The sequence below is a fragment of the Chiloscyllium plagiosum genome, unplaced genomic scaffold (assembly GCF_037043375.1).
Source record: "Chiloscyllium plagiosum isolate Xiang-an unplaced genomic scaffold, Cpla_swu_hap1 HiC_scaffold_13, whole genome shotgun sequence".
NCBI classification, from domain to species: Eukaryota; Metazoa; Chordata; class Chondrichthyes; order Orectolobiformes; family Hemiscylliidae; genus Chiloscyllium; species Chiloscyllium plagiosum.
Window position 1 is genome coordinate 81,316,252 of NW_028270151.1, and position 15,174 is coordinate 81,331,425.

Below are 15,174 nucleotides of genomic sequence, written 5' to 3' on the forward strand. Positions count from 1 at the left end.
ACTCAGAATTAAGTGGGCACGCACAATTTACTTGCAATAACTGCGTGCACAGCAAAGCACGACACCAAAGTGCGGCTGACTTGCTGTCATCCAATTTTATTTGTCAAATTTAGGATCTATCCCAAGGTCACCTTGGTCTGTATTTTCTCTCCAGTGAGATCAGCTGTTTCAACCATGGTTGAGGATGGTACCAAGAATTTGGGGTGATTATTTTATAAGAAAAGATTGGGCAGACTTGTTCTCCATTCACTGGACTCAAGAAGAATGTGAGGTTATCTTATTGAAATATTAAGACCTGAGATGACATTTCAGGCAAACAATGCTATGTGCTTCAAAATGGAATTAGCATAGTTAGGTGGGTGGTTTGTGACCAGTGTTTTTGATGGGTTTAGAGCATTCTTCTGTGCTGTAAACCTCTATGACTCTATCACAGGGTGGGTACTGAAAGATGTTTCTACTTTTACACAGTTTTTAAACACAGTTTAGAAATCTGGGGTCACCCACAAAGATTGAAATGCAGAGGATTTAAGGCAAAGGCGGCACGGTGGCACAGTGGTTAGCACTGCTGCCTCATAGCGCCAGAGACCCGGGTTCAATTCCTGCCTCAGGCGACTGACTGTGTGGAGTTTGCACGTTCTCCCCATGTCTGCGTGGGTTTCCCCCGGGTGCTCTGGTTTCCTCCCACAATCCAAAAAGATGTGGAGGTCAGGTGAATTGGCCATGCTAAATTGCCCGTAGTGTTAGGTAAGGGGTAAATGTAGGGGAATGGGTGGGTTGCGCTTCGGTGGGGTGGTGTGGACTTGTTGGGCCGAAGGGCCTGTTTCCACACTGTAAGTAACTTAATCTAGATTGACGAACAAAGGAGTCAAAAGGTATTGAGGACAGGCAGGAAAGTGGAGTTACGTCTGAAATCAGACCAGCCATGATCTTATTGATTGACCTACTGTTATTCCTAATTTATCATTTTGAACGCCATCAACATAGGCTTCAGTCATACACAGCACACCTTCCCCATTTTACTTTGGGTCACTATAATGTTGGCTGATCTCCAACTCCTCCTGTCAGCCCCCCACTCCTAATCTAATCCCGCTGTATTTAAATCACTTGCCACAGCATATTTCCACCTGGTCTCAAATCTCCTTCCTCTGCTTCTTCCTGGTAGTCCCACTCCATCACATTTCACTTTCTCTCCACAACAGATGGTCATACCCTTGCAATCACTTTTCAGCTGGCTTCTTTGATGCTCTCACAATCTTCACTGAGACCCTGATGCCCTGATCCCTGTCTTTTCTTGTCATTTAGAATCATAGGGTCATACAGGCATGAAAACAGCCCCTTTGATCCAACTCGCCTGTGCCAGCCAAGTCTCCCAAACTACACAGGTCCCATTTGCCTGTTTTGGGGCCATATCTCTCTAAACCTTTCCTATGCGTGTAACGTTCTAAATGTCTTTTAGATGTTGTAACTGTATCCGCATTTATCACTTCCTATAGCAGTTCATTCTACATAAGAACCACCCTCTGTGTGAAAAAGTTGCCCCTTCACTTTATCTATGCCCCTCATGATTTTATAAACCTCGATAGCGTCATCCCTCAACCTCCTATACTCCAAAGAACAAAGTCCCAGCTGACCCAGCCGCTTATCACTCAAATCCCCCAGTCCCAGCAACATCCTTATAAATTTTTTCTACACCCTCACCAATTTATTCATATACTTCTCACATTCATCTCAGTATCTGCATCTCATTAGTATCCAGTCACAGTCACATATTGTCCAAGTTTCATCCACATCCCCATATCTTTTGCTCTCTTTATCCTTAAGAACCATATCTGACTTCTTCTTAAAAACATTCAATGTTCTGGCCTCAGCTGCTTTCAGTGGTAGAGAATTCTACAGGCTCTCCATTTTCTGAGTGAAGACATTTCTCTTGGTGGACTAACCTGTATCCTTAAAATGTGACTCCTGGTTCTGGACTCCTCAGTTATCGGGAACATCCTGTATCTAACTCTGTCTAGTCCTGTTAGAATTCTATAGGTTTCTATGAGATTTATGGGATTCTATGAAAAGGCCTTCTGAAAAAAGATGGCTTATCTTCAGATGGTTTATCTTCTTATGGATGACTTTTCTAAATGTGGACCTGGGAAGAAAACTATCATTTCAACTATATACTGAGAAAATTGGATCAAGATGTAACCTTAATCCTAACACATAGAATTCCTGGACAAATTACTCAGATGAATCTCAATCCAAACATTCTCCAAGCAGATCAGCTATGATCTTATCACATGGTGGAGCAGGCCTACCCTGCTTCGAATTTGTATGTTTGCATAATATGGTGAAGGATGCTGGAAATGTTAATCAGTAATGTTACATAAAATAAAACTTGAAAAATGAGACAAATTGAAACATTGGTAAATTTAAAATGAGTCATCAACACTTGATTCACTTTCAGCTCAAGCAAAATAGTAAAATCGTTGATGGATGTACAGTTACAATGTTGAAAATATATTTAGACTCGTATATGAATAGGAAAGGTTTGGATGGGCGTGGTCGAATGCATGCAAGTGGATTACTTTAGTTTGGGAAACTTGGTGACCATTGACAAGTGGATCAAAGGGTCGGTTTCTGTGTTGCATGGCTCTATGACATTAAGTGTCAAAGCTGGTCTCATAACTGTCTTTTAGATTATTCTGTTCATTTTCAGCAGTGCCTTTTCTACCACTGCATTCTAAACACAGCTAGGAACTAGAGGTATTGTTGTGCTTTCTAGACCACAGCATTAATGTGCATTAATGGACCAAGATGGATTGTTGGAAGTCCTACATAATTCATAGTGTGGAAGTATAACCATTTACCCCTCTAAATAAACCAACACATGGGTACATAAACACAACTGGTAAAAGGAAACAAGAAAATTGATTTCTCTGCAGAGACTCGCTTTGGGAAAAAGAAAACTTTTGTTAGTTCTTGAAGTTAACAATGATAAGGTGTGGAAAGTTCAGAAGACATTCATCAGACAATCAGGCATGTCAACAAGAGACTGTTCATGTACAATTGTCTCTGGGGTGTTTGCAGATGTTTCAGGAAATATCAAGACAAACTCTTTCAGGCAGTTCTCATGAGTTAGTGAGTTCCAGTACCACAGTGGATGCACACTTTTGTTTTTCAGAAGTGGGAGAGATAATCTGGGAAGCTTCTTTCCTTCAGCAAGCGAAAGGACCAGTATCAAATCCAAAACACTGTGATATCAGAAACTAACTCCCTGGCGATGATAAAACTCAGATAGGTGCCCTCCACCAAACAAGTCCAGCAATTAGCTGAAACCATGAGGTTTCTAAGAAATGCCTGGTTTTAAAAACATGTCCCAATGCCCAAAGTGAATTTTTAAGAAAAACACAGTTCAGGCATACATTGAAGTTGAAATACACCCATTTTTCCACAAGACTTAAAAATGACTGCCCATAAAAACTATGAAGCATTCATAAGATTTCAGTAAGGCGTTTGACAAGGTTCCCCATGGGAGACTGGTTAGCAAGGTTAGATCTCATGGAGTAGGGGGAGAACTAGCCATTTGGATACAGAACTGGCTCAAAGGTAGAAGACAGAGGGTGGTGGTGGAGGGTTGTTTTTCAGACTGGAGGCCTGGGACCAGTGGAGTGCAACAAGGATCGGTGCTGGTCCACTACTTTTCATCATTTATATAAATTATTTGGATGCGAGCATAAGAGGTACAGTTAGTAAGTTCGCAGTTGACACCAAAATTGGAGGTGTAGTGGACAGCGAAGAAGGTTACCTCAGATTACAATGGGATCTTGATCAGATGTGAGGTGCTGCATTTAGGGAAAGCAAATCTTCGCAGGACTTATACACTTAATGGTGAGGTCCTAGGGAGTGTTGCTGAATAAAAAAACCTTGGAATGCAGGTTCATATCTCCTTGAAAGTGGAGTCGCAGGTAGATAGGATCGTGAAGAAGGCATTTGATATGCTTTCCTTTATTGGTCAGAGTATTGAGTACAGGAGTTGGGAAGTCATGTTGTGCTGTACAGGACATTGGTTAGGCCACTGTTGGAATATTGCATGCAATTCTGGTCTCCTTCCTATTGGAAAGATGTTGTGAAACATGAATGGGTTCAGAAAAGATTTACAAGGATGTTGCCAGAGTTGGAGGATTTGAGTTATAGGGAGAGGTTGAATAGGCTCAGGCTGTTTTCCCCGGAGTGTCGGAGGCTGAGGGGTGACCTTATAGAGGTTTATAAAATCATGAGGGGAATGGATAGGATAAATAGACAAAGCCTTTTCCCTGGGCGGGGGGAGTCCAGAACTAGAGGGCATAGGCTTAGGGTGAGAAGGTAAAAATATAAAAGAGACCTTAGGGGCAACTTTTTCACTCTGAAGGTGGTACATGTATGGAATGAGCTGCCAGAGGAAGTGGTGGTGGCTGGTATGATTGCAACATTTAAAAGGCATCTGGATGGGTATATGAATAGGAAGGATTTGGACGGATATGGGCCGGGTGCTGGCAGATGGGACTAGATTGGGTTGGGATGTCTGTTCAGTATGGACGGGTTGGACTGAAGGCAAAAGTGAGGACTGCAGATGCTGGAAACCAGAGTCTAGAATGGAGTGATGCTGGAAAAGCACAGCAGGTCAGGCAACATCTGAGGAGTAGGAAAATCGATGTTTCGGGCAAAAGCCCAGTTGGACCGAAGGGTCTGTTTCCGTGCTGTACACCTCTATGACTCTAAGAGTTCTTTCTGGCAAACATTATGGATGACTTGCATTGTAATTTCTAAAAAGTGAAACAGACAACTTTTTAATCACAGAGACAGTAACCCAATGGTTTACCATGCAACAGTTTTACTGTCTATCTGCAATCGAGAGTGTGGTGCTGGAAAAGCACAGCCGGTCAGGCAGCATCTGAGGAGCAGAAGAGTCGATGTTTCGAGCATAAGCATTTCATCATTCCTATCTTTCAAGCAGATTATTTTGAGTTATTTTGTTCAGAATGGCAGACTTATATCTAAATATTACCTCTTCAGATAAAACAATCCTGTGCATCTTACCACCTAAAGCCAGGCTTGTCTTTTATACTTGATTGTCTTTCCTTCACACAGAGGGGGCTTAATAATATATTGTTCTGACCTGCAGGAGCGGTAATGTGGAAGAAGGATATAGCAAAGACCACATCTTATTGTTCCCTGTTCCAGCTCAGGGACAATAGGGTACCACCAAACCCTCCTCTCTCAATCGGACTTGAAATCTTTTCTGGGGGTCTGTTATCTTTGCCACAAATGGCAAGAAGTAAGCAATAGACTCAGGTGAGAGGTTATTTCAGTGGCTGTTCCACCTCCCTCTGCACCACTGTGGGAATAATGAAGCCATTCTCCTGAAAAGTGCAATGCATTCTTAGACTAGGACAGCGCTGCTTCTGAATTAGGATGACTTGAGCCCATTCCCCATTGTGAAACCATTGTTCAAAACACTTGAGTGTGTAAATTTGCAGAGATGTGTGGCTGAAAGGGTTAAATGAATGGAAGATGAATAAAGGCTGACAGACACACACACAGGGAGACTCGTGCACACTTGCTCACTAGCACCCGGGTAGGAGGAGAAGATGACATTCCTGCGGCTCAGTGACAATACAGAGAAAAAGGGGAGGTGATTGACAAAGGCACGGTCCGTCTTCATTGGTCCCAGTCCGCGCCTTTCGTAACATCCTGCGAGAGGCTGGGGGTGGGTGGAGTTTGAAAACTCAGTGAGGCACAGTCTGCACAGAGAGAGACAGAGGTAGCAGGCAGTCACTCTGTCTCTGTCTGTGCCAGGTCGGACTGACTCCTCACTCATACATCAACACTCTCTATTCTTCATCATAGACTGCAACCACCAGTAACAAGGAAAAGGACAAGGGGCAGAATTGGAATTAAGGAAAGAAAAAGAAGGCTCCCAGGATTGTGTGCATGTGTTTTAGAAACAGCATTTGTCAGTTGCATCCCTTTGTGTGGTTTGGGGGCTGTGTTTTCTAAGTGAGACATTAATGAACCCGTTTGCATCGGCAACTACAGAAGAGACATTGAAACTTGCGTCTCTTCACCGAAAATTGTAAATCACGAGCTTTTTTTTTAATTCAGAAGGGGAAAGAGAGAGAATAAAAGCAAGAATCATTTGGGATTCCTTTCTTCCTGCAATTGACTTGGGGAAACTTTTGCTTGGATTACGTTTTTTTTCTCTTTCTCTGTTGATCGCAGTTTCTTGTGAAAACTCGATTTTGTGTTTGTGTGTGTGTGTGTGCCATTCTCCTGTGCGAACACACATTGCTCGTTTCGGGGCACCGTCCTTGTGAAGATGATGTGGATTTCGCTGTGCCTGGCTTTCCTGGGACTCTTTCCCTCTACCGTTCTGGGAGACCAGAGACTCAAGACCTGTTCGGACATGAGAATGCTATACAGTTCTAAAGGGTTCTCGGTGGCTGGGGCGCCTTCAGCTGAGATCTCAGGTAGGTGGGGAGAAGGGTGGGGGAAAGAGAGAGAGAGAGAGCTGGTAAAGGATTCCTGACCTGAGGACTTTTACATTTTGAAAGCTTCAATTGATCTTTAGAGAGATTTTTTTTAAAAAAGGACTAAAATATAGAAATTAGAATGGAAATTGCATTGAGATTGTGTTTTATAGCTAATAGGGCGAGAACAATAATGTGGAGACAAGATATGTAAGGACAATGCATTACTTATTTGAGGTTATAATCATGTGTGGTTACTCTCCGCGATATTTAAAACAATTCGTTTTGTTTTAAAAGGAACGTATTTGGCGTGCGTTTCTTGGATGAGTGTTGGGAATCGCTGAGGCTCGACTGATTATTTTGTTTTAACAAGAGGCTATTGGAAGCGAGCAGTAGCCAGAGCTCTTTGTTGGGAATGTATAATAAAATTACCCAACCCCCTAGAGAGAGAGAGAGAGCGAGAGAGAAAAAAAAATTCTAAGTGGAATGGGTCTGGTCTGCCCAGTGTGGGAATAGACAGCGTTTGGGGCAATGAGCTGGACGCTGAAGGTGATATCCAAACTGTACAGTGGATCCTTAGTGAATTGCTAAATCAGACAATGGCCTTATTTTTAACAAGGGGGGCATTCCCTTGTCTTCACGTATGTGTGTGAGTGAGTGTGAGAATTCTTTGCCAGAGAGCCTTTTGTTCGAGAATGCCTTGCTCCTTTTGCTGGTGTGTTGAATGTGCCAACTGAGAGTTGGCACAATGTGACCATTCCCTGTGCTGTCTGTTGTGTGCGGGGCGATTGATGAGTGAGAGAGGTTGCCCTGTGGCCTCCAGCAGGAGTTGGTGGCGGCTGATGGCAGGGGTCAGTCTGTTTGCTGGGGGCTGCTCTTGCTTGCCTCCATTTTCCCCTGTCCCCCTCACCCCGGGTCCTCTAAGCTGATGAGACTCAAGGACAATAGCAATGACTGCAGAAAGCTGACTGCCGTTTGTTTGAAGGGCATGTAACTGTTGAGTAGTTTCCTGGCGACTACCTATTGGCGCTGGAAGAGGATCCACTTCAGATTTATTGTTCATTTTTGACGGAAAAGGGAAAGAGTTGAAGATGTGCAGCAGGTTATTTTAGCTACTCCAGGTTACGTAGAATAAGGACTGGTGCATTCCCTTCCACCCAATTCTCTTACTGTTGCCCCTGGTTCTACAGCTAGCTCACTCCCCTCAGTACTTGCCTGGGGAATTTGTTCAGTTGCTGTGCCTTATCTTGGCACATGTCCCCATGAGGTGGGACATTGAGTGGGCTGTACCGCCACGGGGGTATTGCAGCCCTTACCAAGCACAGGTATTGCTGGACTGGGGCAAATCTGAACTCCCTATCCTGTCCCCTTCCATAATGCTGTGAGCAGCCAAGATCTCCTCTCCTGTTTCCTCACAGATCAGTGAAGTGCTGCTGTTAACCCCGCTCTGTTTTAGAAAGACTGCCAAAGGTTAACCCAATCCGCAGTCTGCTTCCATACTAGTCACTGACTGGTGGAGTTGACTGGAGATGTTGACACCTTTTCTGGCTTATGAGTCCATCTGTACTTTGGATATACCTACTGAGTAGCTGGCAACAGCTTGACTCTCCAATGCTTGTAAAAGTTCCTCAGGCATGAAGATAAGCTAGGGAATTATCCCTGGTCTCCTGGACAATGCCTGTTCCTCGACTAACATCCCTGAAAACACAGGTTATCTGGGCATTGCGTTTGGGAGCTTGCTGTGCCCCATTGGCTGTGGCTTTTCCCATTTCACAAACAGTTAACACTCTTCAGAGTGATAGTTCATTGGCTGTAAGCCCTTCAGAATTCCTGAGATTGTAAATAGAATGATATTAATGTAAGAGTCCCCTGTACTTTTACGCACTCATTATTCTCTCATCGTCAGTCCCCTGTTTTACAGCTGTTTTTCATGTTGGTCCATTGTGACAAAGACCCATCTCCCATTCCTAGCAGTCTTTCTTGTTCAGTTGGCAATGTATAAATGCAAGGTCCTGTTGTATCGGCAGAAATTGATTTGGCATTTCCAGGGCTCATTGCGAATTTTTGGGAGTTTATGATATTTCTGTTTTCTTTACCAGACTTCCTGACGATTAATGATTATCCAGGTGCATGATCCTCTACCTACCTCTGCTTCCCTGACTCCCCAATCTCCTGCCCCTGCTCCATCTGCCCCCTTTGAGTACGTTCTCTGCCTCCCTCAGACATGAACTCAGTGAGGATCCCTCAACACCTTATATTCCACCTGGACAGCCTACAGCCCTTCTCATTGAGTTCTCGAATTTCAAGTAACCTTCTCACCTATCCCCTGGTTCCTTTTCCAGCCCTGCCCCCTCCCTTCCATTACACCTACTGACCCTTCCAGCTACCAACCGGATTAATTCCTCCCATCGACCAACCAGGTTGTACCCATTACTACCTCACCATTCCTCCCCTCTCCCACCCCCACCCTGCCCCTTTATCTGTAGCTCCCCCTACCCCCACATCTAGTCCTGAGGAAGGGTCATATCTGAAATGTTGACTACTTCACCACCTGATGCTGCCTGACTTGCTGTGTTCTTCCAGCCTCCTGCTTGTCTACTTTGGATTCCAGCATCTGCTGGATTCTTTGTCTCTGACTGCCTTTTAAAATTGTAAATGGTCCACCATATTGGTAGCCCCCTGCATAGTAATGAAATGGTATATTGAAACCCATTGATTTGACTATAGGATTGAGCTAGTTTTGAACTTGGCGTTCAGACTCTTCTATCAAAATAGTTGTCAGTAGGATTATTAATTGTTTCTGGGTAAGCAACCACTGTACTGAGCCAGGCAGGTAGAAGAATCGCAGGTTGGAACAAGATGATCTTTCCTGGCCAATGGTGATGCAGTTCAGCTCAGTGACCCATGGATCTCAAATTCCCTCAGTCCCCCTGACTGTTGCTTCCTCCTCCACTCTCACTACGCATAGAATCACCACCTAATGGGACACCAACACTTCACCATGTGTCTGTCAGTCAAAGTGTTGGTATCTTCAAGATTTCTTGAGGGAAGCACTCAAAACCAGCAAGGTAGGGATTTCCAGACTTGGGTCCTTCGAGTTTGCCTCCTGGTAGCTGCAGGATACCATGTAAACAGAATTTCTTATACAGCCTACAACAGACTTAGATTGAGGCACGGAATCCCCAGTGATGCAGCGATTTGGAGCCATTGTTCCAAAGTTAGCTGTTCCTTCTCACCATCCCACTCACCACATGTTGTGTCTTAAATTGCTCAAATATATTGTATCGCAAAATGTCACTTTTTTGTTTGACTTGCATTTGTAACCAGCAGATCCTGCTCCATCTCGTGCTGTATTTTTTTTTAAAACAAAATGTTTACTCTCTGCTGACGGTACTGGGAATATTAAGTCTGTTGCTAGCAATAAACGATAGGAAAAATCACATGTTGGTTAATTTATTTCACTGCTATGGAGCACACTTCTGGTGTGATGCTCTTAATTCAACACCTCAAATTGCTCCCATCACCAGTGAGAGAATTGCCTTGCTCGAATCCCAGTGATATGCACAGATTGATTGACTGCTATTCTATCATGTAGACACAGAACAGAGGAGTTTTCACATCTGATTCCCTCCCTTCCTGTCGGCTTATAGTTCACACAGGCTTGCGAAGGGGTGTAGTTTTTTTTTTAATCTACATCTTCAGAAACAGAAGTCTGGCAGAGAGTGAATTACATGCAGTTTACAGGAGTTTGGATTTTCTAGTCATGAATTTCATTAGGCTAGCTCTGCAAATGGGTATGTGAGTTCCTTTTCCCTGCTGTTGACGGCAAAGTTCTACTCTGTGAACATCCTTCCCTGAACCCCTTCATTTTTCTCCGTTTGTTGACCATCGTTCATCCTTTCCCTTTGCTTCACCCGCCTGGTGCTCCTTTGTCCTTCCTTCCGTCTCTGTGAAGCTGGCATCTGAGGGCATTTTTCAAAGTAAAGGCGCCATATCAATGCAGCTTGTTTCCCCTGCCTGCCTTGAATCTTGAGCTGCTCTTTTGATTAATTCAGGCTCCCAAGACCTTTCCTTTCTTCATTTGTGCAAAATAATTACACGTGAGCTTCAGCACACTCAGTGTCTGTTCTGGGGGTTTAAAAAGGAAGATATTGCCTTTCATTTCCGCTCAGGAGAAAAGAGGGTGTTATTTTTAATCCAGTCATGAGATGATAAGGCCAGCATTTGTTGCCCATCCTTAATTGCCCTCAGCAAGGTCATGGGTGAGTTTTTTGCTGCCCACTGCATTGTTTTTCTCTACAAAGAAAGCCAAAAGGACTTGTATTAATGTAGCACCAGGTCTGACCTCAGGACATTGGAAAGTTGTTAGTAAAATCAGTGTTGTACTTTGATGAGACACATTGTGTACAACAAGTTCCCAGAACAGCAATAACAGATAAAATGACCAGATATTCTGTTCTTGATGGTGTTGGTTGAGAGATAAACATTTGTCGGAATATTCGATCATTAACTTAAATTGAATTTACTATTAAACAGGCCTTTTTTTTGGTTTCTTTTATGATTGGCGGAGTTTGTGTCAGGAAGGGGAATCACATTGCACAAGAATCAGTGAGTCTGACGTTGAGTCAGGCAGTTAATGGGCATGTCCATAGAATCCCTACAATGTGGAAGCAGGCCATTCGGCCCATTGAGTCCACACCAATTGTCCGAACAGCATCCCACCCACATCGCCCACCCCCACCCCATCACTCTGCATTTCCCATGGCAACTCCATCTAGCCTACACATCCCTTGACACTACAGGGCAATTTAGCTTGGTCTATCCACCTGACCTGCACATCTTTGGAGTGTGGGAGAAAACTGGAGCACTCCAAGGAAACCCACACAGACACTGCAGACTGCACGCAGACAGTTTGCATAAGGGTGGAATTGAACCTGGCTCCCTGGAATTGTGAGGCAGCAGTGCTAACCACTGAGCCACCATGCTGCCACACACTGACTTGGTTAAGGTCTTCTAACAAATAACCTTTTATTAGTCTCGAAAGCAGCATGAGGTACTGAGGCAATATCTAGAGACCCCCAGAATCGATTTCTGGTACGTTCTGACTTTTAGAGTCATAGAGACATACAGCATAGAAACAAACCCTTTGGTCCAATTTGTCCATGCCAGCCAGTTATCCTAACCTAATCTAGTCCCACTTGCCAGCTTTTGGCCCATATCCCTCTAAAACCTTCCTATTCATAAACCTATCTGGAAGCTTTTTAAATGTTGCAATTGTACTAGCCTCCACCATAGCGTCATAGAGTAATTGAGATGTACAACATGGAAACAGACCCTTCGGTCCACTCCGTCCATGCCGACCAGATATCCCAACTCCATCTAGTCCCACCTGCCAGCACCCAGCCCATATCCCTCCAAACCCTTCCTATTCATATACCCATCCAAATGCCTCTTAAATGTTGCAATTGTACCAGCCTCCACCACTTCCTCTGGCAGCTCATTCTATACCCGTACCACCCTCTGTGTGAAAAAGTTGCCCCTTTTGTCTCTTTTATATCTTTCCCCTCTCACCCTAAACCTATGCCCTCTAGTTCTGGACTCCCCGACCCCAGGGAAAAGACTTTGCCTATTTACCTTATCCATGCCCCTCATAATTTTGTAAACCTCTATAAGGTTACCCCTCAGTCTCCGACGCTCCAGGGAAAACAGCCCCAGCTTGTTCAGCCATTCCCTATAGCTCAAATCCTTTAACCCTGGCAACATCCTTGTAAATCTTTTCTGAATCTTTTCAAGTTTCACAACATCTTTCCGATAGGAAGGAGACCAGAATTACACGCAATATTCTAACAGTGGCCTATGCACCACGCCCTGTGTGAAAATGTTGTCCCTTAGGTCTCTTTTCTCTCTTTCCCTCTTACTTTAAACCTATGCCCTCTAGTTTTGGATTTCCCCTATTCTGGTGAAAAGACCTTTACTATTCACCCTATCCATGCCCCTCATGATTTTATAAACCTCTATAAGGTCAGCCCTCAGCCTCTGACACTCCAGGGAAAACAGCCCCAACCTATTCAGCTTCTTTGTGTACCTCAAACTCTCCAACCCTGACAACATCTTTGAAAATCTTTCCTGTACCCTTTCAAGTCGCACACCATTTTTCCCCACAGTGGGGAGACTAAATTGAATGCAGTATTTCAAAAGTGGCCAAACCAATGTCCTATACCGCTGCAACATGACCTCCCAAGTCCTCTACTCAATGCTCTGTCCAATAAAGACATGCAGACCAAAAGCCTCCTTCATTGTCCTGCCTACCTGTGACCTCACTTTCATGGAACTATGAACCTGCACTCCACGGTTTCATTATTTGGCACCACTCCCCGGAACTTTACCCCGATCTACCTTACTGAAATGCAGCACCACCCATTTATCTAAATTAAGCTCAAGTTGCCACTTCACGGTCAATCAGCCCATCCGATCATGGTCCTGTGGTAACCTTTTTCGCTATCCACTCCACCACCAATTCTGGTGTCACCTGCAAACTTACTGAACATATCTTCTATATTCACATCCAAATCCTTTATATAAATGGCAAAAAGCAGTGGACCCAGCATGGATTATTGCAGCACACCGCTGGTCACTGGCCTCTAGTCTGAAAAGCAACCATCCACCACCACCCTCTATCTCCTACCTTTGAACCAGTTATGCATCCAAATGGCTAGTTATCCCTGTATTCCATGTGGTCTAACCTTCAGTTATATCAGTCAGTCAGTCAGTCATGGGAGGGCAGGCTATGGCCTAGTGGTATTATCACTGGACTGTTAATCCAGAGACCCAGGTAATGTTCTGAGGACCTGGGTTTGAACCTTTATAATAGCAGATGGTGGCATTTCAATTCAGTAAAATAAAAATCTGGAGTTAAGAGTTCCACGATGACCATGAAACCATTGATTGTCAGAAAAATACCCATGTGGTTGACGGATACCCTTTATGAAAGGTAACCACCATCCTCACCTGGTGTGGCCTACATGTGACTCCAGACCCATAGCAATGTCGTTGACTCTTAACTGCTCTCTTGGCAATTAGGCATGGACAAAAAAATGCCGGCCTAACCAATGACTCTCTCATCCCCTGAATGAATTTTTTAAAATGCCCTTGGATGTAACATTCGCACCACGCACATAACAAACTGTGACCATCTTCACCATGTCGCCACTTGACAAGCAATGGCATCACTATCTTCTACTATCTATGCCCTGATGGGGCGGGGGTTCCCATTGACCAAAAATTGACTCTGCTGTTCCTTCAGTCCCGTTAATTCAAAATGCAATGTTTTCTGGTCTTATTTTTCTTTTATTCATTCGTGGGATGGGTCTGTCCGTAGTTGCCCCTTGAGAAAGCGTGATGAGCTGCCGCCTTGAACCTCTGCAGTCCAAGCGCTGTCGTCGACTCCCAATGAGTCGGGAGGGAGTTTCAGGATTTTGACCCAGCAACACTGCAGGGATAGAACAGGAAGAGAAAGAGGTGGGATCATCATCCATGGTGCCTGTTACCTGCAGACTAGACTGTCCATTTTCTCCTGGCTGCCTTCCCATTTTGTTCTGTCCAGAAACTTGAACCAATTCAAATCTTAGTTTTCCATAACCTAATGTCTGCCCTTTGCCTTTATTGCCTCCAGGTCTGGCTATCTCTTGATTTTAAAAAAAAATCTTACCTTTGTGTTCAAATCCTTCTATGACCGTGCCCATTCTATCTCTGAAGCCCCCTCTAGCCCTGCAACCACATTCCCATTTGAAAATACTGCGGTTCCTTCAAATCCAGTCTCTTGTGTGTGTGCTTCACTTCCCTTCACTGGTGTTTTGCATCAACTGTCTGCACCCTAAAGTCTCGATTTCCCTCCCTAAACCTGTGTGCCTCTAGCCGTTTGACATGCTCCCTAAATCAATCCTCTGTGAGTAACCTATTAATCACCTGTTCTGAAGTCTCTTTCTGTGGCTCGATGCCAGGTTTTGTTTGATTGCCTTTCAGAGAAAGGCCTTCGTATCGTTTACAGTGTGAAGGGTGCTATATGAGTTCATGTTGTTGCAACGATCAGATCTCTGTACCCTGGAGGTACGATTCCTGACCTTGAACACCTGCATCTGGCCCCTCCCTATGCTGCTGGAATGTGCAGGTGTGCGCGGATGTCCGAGTCGGGGAAGGTGAACTCCATCATGATAACCCACTCCCTTGGATGTGTGAGATCGCTGGCAGATTCTCGCCGTCCAACTTTTCCCCACACTGACAACAGAACACCCCGAGCCAGAACTGGGGATACCTTCATTGCCTTAGAGTGAGGGGGCGAGAGCAGGAAGGCAACCAGAGGTGTCACAGGACCTGAAGGGAAAATCTCAAAGAGACCATATGGGAAAATCAGAAGCCAACATGTGCACAGCAAGCTCCCACCATCTGCGATGTGATCGATGACTGGGCACTTTGATTTTTGTGATGCTGTTTGGGAGATTGACTTGGGATACATCCTTTGTGCTTGCTTGATATCAAACAATGGAATAATTAACATCTATTTAAGAGGGCAAAGCAAGTGCATTGCATCCAAAAGACATTGCCTCCTTCAGTACAGCCCTCCATCAGTATTTTATTAGAATTTCAGTTTAGATTGTGCACTCCAGTTTTCTAGTACAGAGTT

The 15,174-nt window shown here is 44.4% G+C and overlaps 1 protein-coding gene across 1 annotated transcript in view; it reads left to right on the forward strand.

Annotated features, from left to right (window-relative positions):
* Window positions 1-5,783: 5,783 nt before the first annotated feature.
* LOC122555733 (glypican-1-like) overlaps window positions 5,784-15,174 on the forward strand; it is a 198,292-nt gene continuing 188,901 nt past the window's right edge. The window contains exon 1 of the mRNA XM_043701793.2: window positions 5,784-6,494. Within this exon, the coding sequence (XP_043557728.1) occupies window positions 6,344-6,494 (151 nt within the window). The 5' untranslated portion in view covers window positions 5,784-6,343. The remainder of the gene's footprint in view (window positions 6,495-15,174) is intronic.